General features: G+C 50.6%; 1 protein-coding gene across 5 annotated transcripts in view; it reads left to right on the top strand.

The window, feature by feature from the left end:
- LOC130199040 (IQ motif and SEC7 domain-containing protein 1-like) overlaps positions 1–16,007 on the top strand; it is a 71,571-nt gene that overhangs the window by 20,620 nt on the left and 34,944 nt on the right. Inside the window, exon 1 of one of the 5 annotated variants that reach the window (XM_056422217.1) lies at positions 6,121–6,313. The exons of 2 other annotated variants lie outside the window; for them this stretch is intronic. In XM_056422217.1, the coding sequence (XP_056278192.1) occupies positions 6,186–6,313 (128 nt within the window). In that variant the 5' untranslated portion in view covers positions 6,121–6,185. Of the gene's footprint in view, positions 1–6,120; positions 6,314–11,149; positions 11,399–14,522; positions 14,650–16,007 lie in introns of those variants that run through there. 2 more of the 5 variants (XM_056422219.1, XM_056422218.1) reach the window with 2 other exon arrangements.

Here is a 16,007-nt window from a genome sequence, read left to right as displayed (position 1 = left end):
TTGTGTTTGCTAATCGCCTTAGAAGACTAATGTCTGATTAGAAAACCCTTGTGCAATTATGTTAGCACAGCTGAAAACAGTTATGCTGGTGATATAAGCTATACAACTGGCCTTCCTTTGAGCTTGAAGTTTGAAGAACAACATTAATACTTCAAATATTAATCATTATTTCTAACCTTGTCAATGTCTTGACTATATTTTCTATTCAATTTTCAATTCATTTGATAAATAAAAGTGAGTTTTCATGGAAGACACGAAATTGTCTGGATGACCCCAAACTTTTGAACGGTAGTGTACATCTTTCTTTTTTCTATTGCGTACGTCCCTCTCTCCCAAAGCTCCCGCTCCGCTTCGCCGTCTGGGCTTCCGGATTTTCAAATCTTCCGGATCTGGAACCAGGGGCTCCCATTTATACGTCTTAAATAATTCAGATGCTTTATGATATTCATTATGGCGACCGGGGCATCGAGGCGCAGAACCTGTGATTAACTCCAGGCCCTCTTAATAATACTTCTTTCAGAGCCAAGTGATTCCCGGTAACTGCCTTTCTTTTATTTTCCCCGTGGGATCAAAACAGCCGTTGTGTTTGTGGCAGGAAGGAGGCTCGCGAGGCCGAGATGGCGCCGCCACGGGAAGAATAAGGTGGAATATATGGAATAAGTGACGTGTGTGAGCAGAACTGGAGGAGTGTCGATATCAGTGGTGGTGTGTTCACGAACCGCGCACCGTGTCTGTGATTGTGAGCGCCGCTGCATCCCTGCTCTCTCCGGAAAAGGCCTCGGCGATGTCCGAGGTCATTTGGGTAAAAGGACGATGAAAGTTTCTTCCTCCTTACAGAAAATTCTGCCAATTGTATGAATTCTTTCCTTATTGGCCCTCCTTTTTTAACATTTGTATTAACTGCTGTTTGTTTTTGTTCTGTCGGGTTTGGCCAGATGTGATTCTAACGGGCCGATGAAACCACTCTGAACTCTTTTTGAAGTTCCCCCGGCTTCTGTTTCAGCGTCACGTTCCCGGGGATTTAATTACAGGCTCGATGTGGAGGAGCCGCCTCACGGGAAACTCCATGCGGCTTCAGTTCTGTTTGTTTTTTTGGCGGGAAAATGCACGAATGTTGTGAAAGGGTCGTGACGGGGTTAATTATTGAGACACAAACCCTGCGAGGGTGAGCAGAACGGCAGATTCTGCAAAGAAAGCGTTGGAGATGATCTGACGTTCAGTCCACAACTTTCCACAGTTTACAAATAATAAAACGCTCAAGTTTTTTCCGGTAAAACTTTATGCACATTCATTTTTTTTAAAGTTCCTATATATTGAGCCCTTTTTTGTTCTAAAGGGCTCGAATTAGCACTAGGTAGTTTATAAAGCAACATTCACAACATTTAATCTTCTCAAATGTCGCCGTGTACTGCTCTTATTGTAATATATCGAGAACATATTTTAGTGTGGGTAACAAAACAAGATTCAAAAAATAGTTTTCGCTTCTATGATTTTCAAGGCTAGCTTGATTTCATAAAAATGGAGGAAGAAAAAAACAAAACACAACTGAGTCCACGTTGGTTCTATAACAGAGAATAACGCGTAACCCTCATTTCCAATATCTATTGGTACTTTTAAGCCGCAGCATCGATTGGGACAATAAGCCATCTCTCATCTGAATGCATGAACGAGCAGCTCGATTACAACACCAATGTTGAACATTCAGAAAGGGGGAGGAGCCTGTGTACACGCAATGTACTGGAAGTGACACCACCGAGAGCATAAAGAGGAAACAGATTGGGTATCAGTGTTCACCTCCACGCATTGTTCAACAGTCACAGGGGGCCATTTGCCAAATTTGTATTTCTTCTTTTTGTGTATTTTGCTGATGACACTTCTGTATTTGTGCTCTAAAGTTCCTGAGAGTAATTCCTAACTGGTTATGAAACTGTCGCATCTATGGGATCGACACGTGTTGACGTGCATCGTCAAGAAGATCTTTGCACAGTTGTTTCTTCGCGCTCATCATCATCGCCACCAAGTCGGATGAAATGGTGCCGGTTCACCACAAAGTCCTTCAGCTCAGGCTCCATTGTGTGTGTGTGTGTGTGTGTGTGTGTCATCAGTATTACTGATACCAGCGTATCTAGAAGCAGGAGCTCTTGCAGCAAAGAGGTCGCAGGGGTCAGGAAAGAGTTCTGCTGGGAACAGAGGCGCCTCTCGCCTCGTTGTTCGGCCCGCTGTGAAAGGCTCGTCCGTCTCCGGCCTCCGATGTTCTCGGGCTGGAGGCCCCGTCGGCGCCAGAAGGAGCCGGTGGCGCGGCGCCGTGGCCTCTGCCAGGGAGAGGACTCCGCTCCCCGTGTCTCACGCCCGCCGTCTGGTGGCGGGAGGGTCACCGTCTCCGGGGACTTCAGTTTTTTCCAGCGGTTCACACGGATGGGACTGGGTTGGGAAAATGTTTTTTTGTTCCATAACAACGCTGAAATAACTGAAGGTAGCGTGAGATGTGACGGTGTTTTGTGTGCACCGTCAATGTGACGGTGTTTTGTGTGTGCACCGTCACCCTCCAGTGAGTCTCCCGGTTGGGTTTGATTTCACGAAGCACTTCCCCCGCCGCCTCCTGAGAGAGACGTTTCCCCGGTGATGGCTCCCATCACTTCAGGCGCTCAGCGGAGGAAAGCGCTGCGCTGCCATCTAGTGGCGTGCAGCTCTCGGTGCTGCAGGTGAACGTCGGTCATCTCCAAATGCACTGTTGTGGTCGGTCTCTCTCTCTCTCTCTCTCTCACTCACTCACTCACTCTCTCTGTCTTTTCTCTCTGTGTCTTTTGAAGTGGGCTGAAGTCTCATGTGAGGAGACGGGACCCCCGCAGAGCAGCTTAGCTGAGAACGTGATTATGCTCTCAACACGACAAATATAGATATTTATTTTTATTATAATATATATATATATTATAATAAAAAGAAATGTTCTGCTATATATATATACATATTTATTTAATTTATTATTATATATATATAGCAGAACATTTCTTTTTATTGTTTTATTTTATTTTTCATTTTAATCCGAGCAAGCTCGGCAACCCAAAAAGAGTCGAGACTGAATGAACTTTGATGGGAACATTTTTTTATTTTTTTTCCTGTCTCTTATTTGCTTATTTTTACAACCACACATTTATAATAAGCAAAACGATGTTTATCTAGTGCTGCGTCTGAAGAACACGTTCATCCATCGCCACCTCCTCGTTGTTCTACCGACAGATTAGTTGTCAAACTAAATATCCATCACAGTTACCCCGAGTGGAAGAGTGCCAGTCCTCAGATGTGTTGTTCGTCAGACCAACAATCCAAAACCGGAAGATAATCAATTCACCATCATCCACTAAACGGAGTTTATTCACATTTAACAAACTGTGACTCACACATTTTTGTTATTTTTTGCCTAGAAAAAGACTTCAACGATGAATCGGTGCTGATTGAATCTGTTCCTGATCGACGACTTGCTTCTATTACGAGAACGCGAGTTCGTCTCCAGCCCGGCGCTCAGTCATGTTCGTGTTTATCTTCTTCCCCCTCGGCGGCTTTTAAAACACACGCACACACATGCACACATACACACACACACATGCGCAGGGCAGCTGCAGTGAAAGTGGCCGTATGGTTTGGCTCAAGAAGGCCAACGTATGCAGTATTTGTATTTATCTTAAAAGGCCACAAACAAACATGTCTGGATGCGTGCGGGGCCACAACGACATGTCTACGCACACTTGAACTTGTATAGGCGTCTCTGCTGCTGCCTGCACACATGTGTGTATTGCTTCTTTTTTTTTTACCACCGCAAAAAAAAAAACATAAGTCGATCATGGTAAATCTTTTGGTGAAAAATAGAGCTTTGTTTAAGAATAGAGAAAATATGGTGTAATCAAGAACAGACGTTGTTTTTTAATGTATTCTTTATTCATGCCGGGCGACCTTTAGGATTTATGATGACCTTTTATTCCAGATTGTTTTTAACGACGTCCCATCGGGGATGTGATCTGTGTTCATTATCTAACCGTATATGTTAAAGTTTGTTTCATCACCGGGAGATTGTCAAACGCAAACTCATGTCGTGTACCCGAGCGTGGAGGAGGACGTCCGTCATGATCTCTTGTAGAAACTGTGCGTGTGTGTGCCTGTGTGTGTGTGTGTGTGTGTGTGTGTGTGTGTGTGTGTGTGTGTGTGTGTGTGTGTGTGTGTGTGTGTGTGTGTGTGTGTGTGTGCCTGTGTGCCTGTGTGCCTGTGTGTGCCTGTGTGCCTAGACTACTAACACTTTGCTCTGGGCTTTAGCGAATACACACACACACACTGGATGGTGAACAGACTCACCTGTCAGAGCCCCTCCCCCACACAACCTCTTGTCAACGGTGCACACACACACAGACACAGCCTGCAGGTTGTATTACGCTCCCTGGTTAACGGTCTCTGAGCTCTATCGGTGGCGTGACGAGGAGGCGACGGCCGTCTTTATCCCACAAATAAAGCGTGACGTCACTTGCGTTAACCCGGGAGCGGAACGAGCTCAGAAGAAGAGAGATGTTGGTGTTTGACCAGCTGGAGGAGATAAAGTGGCAATCTCCTTGTTTTCATTTCATTGCTTGTAAAAATGTAAATCGCGGTCCGAGTGTTTCACTCCAGACGTGACGATGTTGGAGGAAACAACAATTCTACACGAGCGACTCGGTGTGAAGTGGGGGGGGTCCTCACTCCGCGCCTGATGAGTAAGAGAGGCACGCGGCCGGTGTAATCGCAGCGACATGACGCACACGCACACGATGAGACGGCTGTTAATCACGGAAAAAAAAAAGAAGAGAAGAGGCTGACGGGCGAGAGTGTCGACACTCGATGCATCGACCGCCAGAGCGTTCGCCCGGGGTGAAACACAGCCTCCCCCTGGAGACTGTAAGCCATCAAGCCAAGGGGGAGGGGGGGGGGGGCATTATGTGTGTGTGTGTGTGTGTGTGTTTTATAAAGTTGTGATGAGAGCTCGTCCCCATAGACACTCTCCTGCCTGCCTCCCGTCCCCGTTACCAGGCGATGGCGTCGACGTGGAGGCCCGGCGCTGCGTCTGCACTTTGACATGTTTTGCAGCCAAAACTTTCATTATTTCAAAAATTGTAGAAAAGAAGTAAAAAAAGAGCTCTTCAGTCTTCATCAATATGTATTTCCGCTTAATCTTTCACACTTCCCCTCTGGTTCGGCCATCGTGATGCAACGTCCGTGCAAGCCACTCTTTCGCTCACTTCTGGCAAAACACCTTTCTGGATCACATGACTCGTTTTCCCCGTCTGGTGATTTAATTCTTCGGCCTCCGTCGTCTCTCCGTTTCTTTTATTCTGAAGAGCCAATCGGCCGCGATGCCGTTGCAGCATCTTCACCTAGAGTGCGCCATTCCTCACTGGACAGGAGAGCTTTATCTGTTTTCAAAAGACGCTACGGAGAGAAGAGCATTGATTTGAGAGGAGAGAAGGATGGAGGGGGAAGAAAGGAGAGGAGGAGGAGGAGGAGGAGGGGGGGGGGGGTGAGCGAGTATACGAGAAGAAGAGACATTGGAAAAGGGAGGGAGAGACGGAGAGGAGAGAGAAAACAAAATGGGAGGGAGTGGGAGAGAAAGGCACGATAATGAGCCCTACCTCTGACACATCCTCCTGTTTCCATGGAGACCGAGGAGCCAATCGCATGGCCCCGCTGAGGACCGTACTACTGAGCGCATACGAGAGGGTGGAAAGAGAGAGAGTGAGTGAGAGAGATAGAGAGGAGGGTACGCAGGAGACGCCTCGCCGTGTTTACGAGTAATCTCCCGGTCGCTGTCCTGCAGGTCGCGTCCTCTCGCGCTTTTATTTTGTAGGAGCTGCAGCCTCCTCGGGCGCTGGCACCAGTAAATAAATACCCATCAGCCACCACACTTTGAAACATCAGTACTGAACAGATTGCTCCTTTTTAGTTTCTTGCCCCCTCCCCCCCTCCTCCATCACCAGCCAACTCTTCCACAAGCCGCCAGCCTTGGATGCTCCTCGTTGCATCACACACACACACACACACACACACACACACACACTGCTCTCTGGCTGCCTGTGTTTTTTTTTTTGTGACTGGGAGGGAGAGGCGAGAGTGAGCCCGTGTGCGCGCACGCCGTCTCAGTCGCGCAGTCCCATTGAGCAGCACACAGGATGGACAAGCCCAGCGTGTGGCGCGCCGTGGTCAGCAGCACGGACCCCCGGAGAGTCCGAGACCCCCGAGACCCCGGGTCCCAACCGAGCAGACCGGGCTCCGCCATGGGCTTCCGCCTCTACGACATGTGAGTGGCATGGTCGGTGCACGTGTGTGTGTGTGTGTGTGGGACGGGGCGAGCGAGCACCGGTCCCATTCATGGAGACGGCGTCGGTCGAGTGGGTGGAGGTGAAGGTGGAGGTGGAGGAGGAAAACAACGGCATCCACCTTTCCCACTGGCGCTGCTGAGTCACTGATTGCATCCAGACCTCGCGCCGTCCTCTCGCTCGTGCTCCCTTCCTGGTAAACAACATCTCTCGCCAGGGGAGGAGGAGGGGGGAGGGGAACAGGAACATGCCGTTTTTTTATTTTTTATTAAAATTTGTGTGAATGACACGCAAAGACTTCACCGAGGATGAATTAACACCATGTGTCTTTCAGACGGAGTGAAAACCTGTGTGTGTGTGTGTGTGTGTGTGTGTGTGTGTGTGTGTGTGTGTGTGTGTGTGTGTGTGTGTGTGTGTGTGTGTGTGTGTGTGTGTGTGTTTCTAGATGAGGAATGACTCATTTGTGGATGATGCTGTGACGGCTCTCACTGGGCACACGAGTTCCTCGCTGCATCTGCTGCGTCCTCTTGTGTGATTGGTACAATGTGTGTGTGTGTGTGTGTAAAATGCGGCTGGGTCTGAGGCGACGAGTCCTCCAGCCCGTGTGGAAAGCTTGCGTGTCGGATCACATGTGTGTTTACTGCTCGTGTGGAGAAGCATTTTCTGCACGCAATCTCCCCCCTCCGAGTCTTTTTGCTGAATCGGCGTTCCTCCTCTTCCTCCGCAGAGGCTCGTTTTAAGTTAGTTTCCTTCCGCGCGTCGCGTGGCTCTTCGCCCTCTGGTCGTGTGTACGTGTGTCCACGCACTGAACAGCATAACGGCGAGCTGAATGAGCCCGCCGTGTCGCGATCCAACGCCAGACGCGGGGATCAATCGCCCTGACGACCACGAGACCTTCACGGGCGCCGGGCGCCTCCCGCCCGCTGGATCTCGTGCGACATGAATCCGCTCCTCGGATGCTTTCCCTTTATCGTGTTTTAGTGAAGTGAACATCGTGTCCCGTCCGGCGGTCCTGAGACGCCCCTCCTCCCGTTTGGTCCAGCGGGAGCTTAAAACCCTCAGAAGGTCACGCGGCGAGCAAATCGATGACTTTGTGAAACGGTCGCCGTCGTTATTCGTGGGACGGAGGAGGAGGAGGAGGAGGAACGCTCTCTCACCGCCCCTTTCTTTCTCTCCCTTTCTTTCTCTCGCTCCCTCCCCCCTCTCTCTCCCTCTCCATCTCCCTCTCTCTCTCCATCTCTCCCCCTTTCTTTCTCTCGCTCCCTCCCCCCCCCTCTCTCTCTCTCTATCTCCCTCTCTCTCTCCCTCTCCCTCTCTCTCTCGCCCTCTCCATCTCCCTCTCTCTCCCTTTCTTTCTCTCGCTCCCCCCCCCCCTCTCTCTCTCTCTCTCTCTCTCTCTCCATCTCCCTCGCTCTCTCCCTCTCCTCTCTCTCCCCTTCTTTCTCTCTCTCTCCATCTCCATCTCCCCCCCCCTCGCTCTCTCTCCCCCTCCTCCTCCCTCTCTCTCTCTCCTCACTCCCCTCTCCACTCTCCTCTCCTCTCCCCCTCTCTCTCCCTCTCCATCTCCCTCTCTCTCTCCATCTCTCCCCCTTTCTTTCTCTCCCTCTCTCTCCCTTTCTTTCTCCCTCTCTCTCCCTTTCTTTCTCTCGCTCCCTCCCCCCCTCTCGCTCTCTCCATCTCCCTCCCTCTCTCCCTCTCCTCTCTCTCCCCTTCTTTCTCTCTCTCTCTCCCTCTCCATCTCCATCTCCCCCCCCTCGCTCTCTCTCCGCCTCCTCCTCCCCTCTCTCTCTCTCCCCCTCCTCCCCTCTCTCTCTCTCTCCCTCACTCCCCCCTCTCTCTCCCTCTCCCTGTGAGCGTTGAAAGTGACGGAAGTTGCTCCAATCTGCCACCAGGGGGTGAGCTTTTCAAACGCATCCTTGTCAGGCGAGTCCTTCACACACAGACATCATGTCTCTGAACTCCAGACCCGAGTTCCTCTTCATGGATTTTTTTTTTCCAGTACAACTTTTCCCCGCTCCGAGATTTATTATACGGGTTATTACATCATGTGCTTCCGATTTTCAGGGAAGGCGGGGGGAGGAGGAGGAGTGTGTGAATGTGTGTGTGTGTCCGCGTCAGTGCAGCGCAGTGTGATGCAACAATGCGGAGACGCTCAGAGCTCGCCAAACGAGGTCAGTCGTGAGCAGCGTCTCTTATAGGATGCAGATTCCTCCCATCGATCCACCTGCAGCGCGCGAGGCCGACAGCGGACACGCCTCTCCAAACCGACGCCGCTTTGGGAAGCGTTACGTTGACCCCGTTTCATAAATGACCTTGAGTCCTCTGCAGAATTCATTGATTGTGTTGTTACTGTGTTTTAATTTGTGCGTCATGATTCCTTCTGGTCACATGACATCTATTGTTCTGTCCATCCTGGAGAGGGATCCTCCTCTGTTGCGCCCCTGAAGGTTTCTTCCCTTTTTTTTCCCCCGTGAAGGGTTGTTTGGGAGTTTTTCCTGATCCGATGTGAGGTCAAAGGTCAGGGATGTCTATGTGTACAGATTATAAAGCCCTCTGAGGTAAATTTGTAATGTGTGAGAATGGGCTAAACAAAATAAACTGAATTGAATTGAATAGAAATGCGGTGACGTTGGTTTTTCGTTTTTTTCAATTTTTATTGTCATCACACGGGAAAACGAAGCGTCGTGGAGGCCGAGCGGCGTGAAGCACCATGGTCACCATGCAGGGCGGGGACGTTCCACTCCCTCCAAATGGTCATTGTTCCTCTCTTATTTGAAAAGGGGTGGAAAAAAAAGTTTTTTTTAAAAGCAGAAATGCAGACATGTTAACTGGCAACCGGCAAAACTTATATGGAAAGAATGTTCTTACCCGAGCGCCGTCCTCGAACAACACTTTTTATGGAGCAAATAGTCGTTTAAATGCACAAGTCTGTAAAATCGATTTTCTCGCACAACGGCACTTTAAATATAAAATAAACAAAAAAAGTCTAAAAAGTGGTAAATAATCCCGTGTAATGCGGACGACGTGTCGACCCGCTCGGTCCGCTCCGGTCGTGTTTGCATACGCGCCGACTCGGCAAATATCACGTGCGCTTCGGCGGGAGCCACCATTTGTTTTGTTTTTCTTGCCCGTTTTGTTTCATTTGCTCCTGGCAGCCTCTCGAAAAATGTTCTGCTCTCTGAAACGGTCGGTCGGGTTTCCAGCCACGATCACCGCCGACAGAAAGGAGACTTCTCTCCACCGGGAGTCAAATTCAGAGATGATGTGCTGAGAACAAGAACTGTCGCGCGCCTCGACACCGCGGCCTCGATAAATATTCTATCCGATAATCTGCTCTAAATGCGTCTTTACTCACTCACTCACTTGCGTGGCCGATGAAAAACAGGCGTTTAAACGCAGATAATCTCACTTGTTGCGTAGACAGAATGCTTTTCTACATCGACGATGATGGAGATGAAAAGAAAGAACATTCCACCAGCGCTCACTTGTGTTTTCTTAAATCCGGAGGCCTGGAGTTGTGACAAAAGGCTGGATGTTGTGTCGTTGTAATGAATTCCTGGGCTGCTCAGAGACTCTCAGTATGGCCTTTTGTGCTGCACCCCCCCCCCCCCCCCCCACACACACACACACACCGCCACCACCCTTCTCTATCTAGATCTCTCGATGGTGCCAGGAGGTGTGTGAGAAGAAACCGATCTAACTATACCAATCAGTGTGTTGAAGTGTAAACACACACACACATGTGTTTTGGGTGCTTGTGTTTGCATATGGAAGTTTGTATGTGTGTGTGTGTGTGTGTGTGCAGTTATTGTCGGTGTTTGTGTGTTTGGGCTCTTGACAGTGGCTGAATATTGATGAGAGGCCTCCCCCCTCCCCACCGTGCCACACCCCCTTTTCCCATGGCTGCTGGGTACCGGGTGGCACTGCGGCGTGAAAGAGCGGCGCTGTGCTCGTGTCTCTGCAACGCGGGTTTGACGACGCCGGCCCTCTCGCACACGGGGAAAAGTCGATATCCTGCAGCGTTCATGTCTCAGCCCTCCGGTTCGTGAATCACTCTATTAACCCTAACCGAGGAATTTACGAGCGGAGGAGAAGCAGCATCTCCCCTCTCTCTTTTCTCTTTACGGAAACACGAGGGCTCTCCGAGCTCATATTTATTTGAACGGAAAGCACGGGGCCTAAACTCATGTGGTCGTACAACAGCGCAGCGGGGCCCCTCCCACGCTGCGAAAGCCCGAGCCAATCGCGAGGCCGGGATTCCGTTTGAAGCTTCGGGGGGAAGTACGCTAGTGTTGCCCGGCAACCAGAATCGCCACATTTCTGGGAGGTCCTGCGCGGATGGCAGCAGCTGGGAGAGAGAGAGAGAGAGAGAGAGGCAGAAGGGGACCGGGATAGGAGGAGGAGGTTCGGGAGTTTGACTGGGGAGGAGAGGAGGAGGAGGAGGAGAGAGAGGACGTCGTTCGCCAGAGGAAGGAGTGAGAGAAAGAGAGCCGGCCTCTCGTCTCCGCTGGAAAGTTTGTTCCTGCAGCAGAGGAAGAGGAGGAGGAGGAGGAGGCGGCCATCGGTGATCCCTGTCATTCCACTACCTGTGCGGAGCTTTCCGGGGGCGGCCACGACGCCTCGGAGGATCGCGGGCTGACGCGCTGCGTTCAGGGACCGGCTCGCTGACCTGGATCGGAGCTAAAAAAAAAGAGAGCGACGAAGCGGCTGAAATAGAGCTCGAAAAAGAGATTTGGATCCCGAGCTTTAACACCGGGGGGGGGGGGGGGGGGGGTCAAACCGGTCCGACACCGGCTCCCTGAAGGCTCCCTGGTTCTGGTGACTGAGACGGGTCCAGTTAAAAAAAGAGAAACACTCGGGCGTCCCACCGGCTGCAGGAGTGGTCCCGCCCCCTTTACGCCGTGCCATGGTGCTCTTTGACCTCGGCGAGGCCGCCGCTCTCCCGCCCCGTTGATCGCCGGCGCCGCGAGGAAGAGGAGGAGGAGGAGGATGTGGAAGTTCAAGGCGTTTTGCCTGGATTACTGGCACGTGCTGTGTTTGCACCCACACAGCAACTTTTACAAGAGGTACGGCTTTCTTTCACCTTCTTGTCTTTTCTTTTTCTGAATGCCTGAAGTCGTTTCAGCCTCGTGATTCTCTCCGGGTTCCTGTCGGCGGCTCGTCCGACCGGCCGACTCCAGGTCCACTTTACCCAAAGCTCGCTCACGGGGAAACGCTCCGAGCCGCCGCCGGTCCGTCACAGCGATGTTGTGAAAGTCGCTCGCCGCTCACAAAGATCTCGTTTGCGTCTGTTGAGCTGCGACTGAACCCCTTCATCCCCGACCCCCCCCCCCCCCCCACCCGCTACATCATCTATACCCGATTACTGCAGCTTCAAGGGAGCCGATCAGTTTTTTCATGAATCCATAATGTGTTTTGGGATTTATTCCCTCTCCCTCTCGCTCTCTCTCTCCCTCTCTCTCTCTCCCTCTCGCTCTCTCCCTCTCTCCTCTCTCTCTCCCTCTCTCCCTCTCTCTCTCTCTCTCTCTCCCTCTCTCTCCTCTCTCTCTCTCCTCCTCTCTCTCATCTCCCTCTCTCTCCTCTCTCTCTTCTCTCCTCTCTCCTCCTCTCCTCTCCTCTCCTCCTCTTTCCTCTCTCCCCCCCCTCTCCCTCCCTCTTTCTCCCTCTCCTCTCCCTCCCTCTCTCTCTCTCTCCCTCTCCCTCTCCTCTCCCTCTCTCTCTCCTCCTCCCCCTCTCTCTCCTCCTCTCCCTCCCTCCTCTCTCTCCCTCTCCTCTCTCCTCCCTCCCTCTCTCCTCTCTCCTCTCTCCTCTCCTCTCGCCTCCCTCTCCTCTCTCCCTCCTCTCTCCTCTCCTCTCTCTCTCTCCCTCCTCTCTCCTCTCTCCTCTCGCTCCTCTCCCTCTCCTCCCTCTCTCCTCCCTCCTCTCGCTCTCCTCTCCTCTCCCTCTCCCTCTCTCTCCTCTCCTCTCTCCTCTCGCCTCTCCTCTCCTCTCCGCTCGCTCCCCCTCTCCTCTCCTCTCGCCTCTCCTCTCCTCTCTGCTCTCTCCTCTCCTCTCTCTCTCCTCTCGCCTCTCTCCTCGCCTCCTCTCCCTCCTCCTCTCGCCTCTCCTCTCGCTCTCCTCCTCCTCCTCCCTCTCTCTCTCCTCTCGCCTCTCTCTCCCTCTCGCCTCTCCCTCCTCTCTCTCTCTCGCCTCCTCTCTCTCTCCTCCTCCCTCTCCCTCTCCTCTCCCTCCTCTCCCTCTCTCTCTCCTCCTCTCTCCTCTCGCTCTCTCTCCCTCTCCTCCTCTCTCCCTCCTCTCCCTCGCCTCTCTCCCTCTCCCTCTCTCTCTCGCTCTCCCTCTCGCTCTCTCTCTCTCTCGCTCTCTCTCCCTCTCCCTCTCTCTCTCTCGCTCTCGCTACACCACGCCAATCATGTCATCTGGTTTGATTTAATGTCCTTTGGTGACACTTCACCCAGCAGTGAATCAGACGCACGATATGCAGCGGCCGGAGCATCACGACGACCTTTTGAATGCATGACAGGTTTTTAACCAATGAGGCATGTTCTTTTTTTTCTTTTTTTTTGCAGCTTCCAGGTAGGCGGTGATAACGACGTGCACGCCCCTCTCTCTTAAAATATACACGTGCACTGAAACGGCAATACACGCGGTGCCGTTTGTCACCAAACCGCCTCAATCTGTCGAAGATGGAAAGAAAAAGAGGGATGTTAACGGGTTATCTCTGACATTTGGGAGTTTCAATCGGCCTCCGGGTGGATTCCAAGCGGCAATCCGAGCTTCAAATGACCCCCGGTGTCGTCTCCCCTCTGCAACACGCACACCTCTGATGTCGGCGAACAGACGAGACGCTTGCTTTTTTTGGGGGGTTCTCACTTTCCTTCAATCCGAAAGCGAGAGTGTGTGAAGACGCTGATGCTGTACCTGTGAAACGCATGCAGATGCCTTCACACACACGTGAAACACAAACACACAATGAGCGGCTCATTAATGATGCATCGCGCCGATTCGGCCGGCAACTGATGTTCTTTTGAACGTAGGCTTCAGGGAACCCCCCCCCCTCCTCCTCCTCCAGCTGTTGGTGCGATACCACACGCTGCGATATAATTGTCATCTTTTCAGTCATTTCTGTTTCATTGTGCAATGTTTGAAGTGCAGCATTGCATTGTTTAACAATAATGCACAACATCTTTATTTGCTAACGGCTGGTCTGTGACTCAGTGGTCTTCTGGGAGGATTTAAGGCGACTGGCGGTTCTTCTTCTTCTTCTTCTTCTTCTCTTTTCTTCTATTTCCACACGCAACTCATAAAAGTGTCTCATCCCGCAGAGTTCCCGGAACATCCCGGTCATTCTTGGGCGTGTGACCGGTCGTCACATCGCTCTGGGCTCCAAGTGCGTCCCCGGGACTTTGAGAGCGTGCTGTTAAAAAATAAATAATAAAAAATAAATAAATTTTAAAAAAGCGAGGCCAGCAGCGCAGTAACTCAAAACAGCCTCTCTCTCTCACCAGCTGCTGAACTGGGACTCTTCCTCCCCCTCCCTCCATCCCCCCCTCCCCACGTGGCCTTCCCATCGAGAGCGGTGTGATTGTTGGACACGTGCCGCCGAGTATTACCGTACACACACACACACACACACACCCCGAGAGCCCTCTCATGCTCGTCCCACCTCTCTATCTCTCTCTCTCTCTCTCTCTCTCTTCCAGTCGCCCTGCCCATCACCATCGGGGAGCAGCAGCAGATGAGTGAAACATTGCATTGGACGGAACAAAAACAAAAAAAAGAAAGAGGAAAGGGGGTGTCTGCAGAGAGAGGCCTGGTGTGTCTGGGTTGTGGGTGGAGAGCCTTTTGTTATGAAGAAGAGGGATGGCTTTTTCCTTCCGCCATACGTCCCGGGGCCTTTACCTTACTTGGTCATCGGGCGGCTCGCCGGAGCAGCGACTCGGGAGCCCGGCGTTCCAAAGAAACTGGGGCAGACGAAGTAACTTCAGCAAAGAAGAGAAAAGAATGAACTCCTCTGCGGGTTTCTCCATGGAAAGTGGAGGATGTGGGGTGTAATTTGTGGTGGAGAAGGGGAGTGAGCACAGCCTGTACTGTGTTTTTGGTGGCTCTTTTTAGGGAGTGGAGGAGGAAGAGGAGGAGGAGGAGGAGGGAGGGGGTGGGGTTGCTGTTTAGTTTGTTTAAAACAAACTTTTTTGTTTTTTGAACTTCCCCTTCCCGTGCCGTGCTCACTCTTTTTTCTGGGCATGTCTGAGGCCGCCGGTGATGTCACCGCCATGTGGAACGCGATGTGGAAGTACTGCATCACCAGCCGCACGATAAGGTAGGAAGAGGCCGGTTGTGGATTGGCGAGCGGGTGGCGGCTTTTTTTTTTAAGTGCCGGTTGTCGTTGCCGACCGGCTGCAGCCGCCGCAGATATTTCTGATGTTTTCGTACCGATCGGACGACATTCCTGTCCAGAACCACGGACAGATATATATATATATATATATATATATTATCGCTGGCTCGTGGCAGGCAAAAAAAAGGGCAGACGTTGAACGGTGAAGACATTGTTGAAGGTCGTGTCTTCCATCAGGAGGACGTGTCTGTCCGTTCTTTTCTCTCGTCTCTTGACTTCGTCTCTTCGTCTTCAGACTGTCCGGGATTCAAATCTGTGTTTCTAGATAGAAACCAGAACAAAGATGATCATCCACTCTGTATGACAGACGGTTATGTAACTTATGTGACATATTCAGCCAGGTTCTCGATCATGATGTCATCGTTATGTCATCATGATGTCTTCATTATGTCATCCAGCCAAACATTGTGTCTGTACACATACCTCTAAAGATTGTCATTTATTACCTTCGCATAAAAAATGCGGAAGGTTATGTTTTGATCGCTGTGTATTTATTTGTATGTGTGTGTGTGTGTTTGTGTGTTATTTGCATAACTCAAAAAGTATAAAACCAAATCGCATGAAATTTAGTGGTATTATTGGTTATTATCCGGGGACCATTTGATTAGATTTTGGGATTGATCGGGTCAAAGGTCAAGGTCATGAAAAGGTCAAAATCTTCTTTTTACCATAGTGCGGTAAATGTTTATCCAATTGGCATGCAACTAATGCCAACATGTGGCTGCGGCGAAGGTATGCGCTCTACCGAGTGCCCGTTCTAGTTCTTAAGGGCAACGTCTTTATAGATATTCACAAAATCTGATGATAATATATTTCCAAAAATAATATATATATGTTAGTAATGTAATTATTTGGTTATTATTTATCTTAATATTTAATTAATATCTTATTTTTATAGATAGCATTACCAACAATTCCACTATTTCCAAAAGAAGAAACTAAAAAGAAGCTAAACGTTTCGCTAAAAGTTTATTACAATTGTAATTGTTTTACTTTCCAATGTTTAACAGTGCAATGCAACATTATCTGGGCTGTTATTTGATTTAATTACTAACTATTATAAATTGTTCTTTATTAACCCTACACCCGAGAAACCCGAGACACCCGAGACACCCCAGGGTGCATCTGATACGACTCTCGGTTCTGTTGTGGCAGAGTAAGCCGGCCGCTTAGTGTGAATCACGCTCGTGGCTGGCTCTGGCTCGCTGGCTATATGCATGTGGAGTCCTCTTTAGGGGGGGGGGGGCTGCTCGTAATGGAAAAGCAGCGACCTGCCAAAG

The sequence above is a fragment of the Pseudoliparis swirei genome, chromosome 9 (genome assembly GCF_029220125.1).
Source record: "Pseudoliparis swirei isolate HS2019 ecotype Mariana Trench chromosome 9, NWPU_hadal_v1, whole genome shotgun sequence".
NCBI classification, from domain to species: Eukaryota; Metazoa; Chordata; class Actinopteri; order Perciformes; family Liparidae; genus Pseudoliparis; species Pseudoliparis swirei.
The sequence above is the reverse complement of the archived record's forward strand: the minus strand, read 5'-3'. Positions and strand labels throughout refer to the sequence as shown.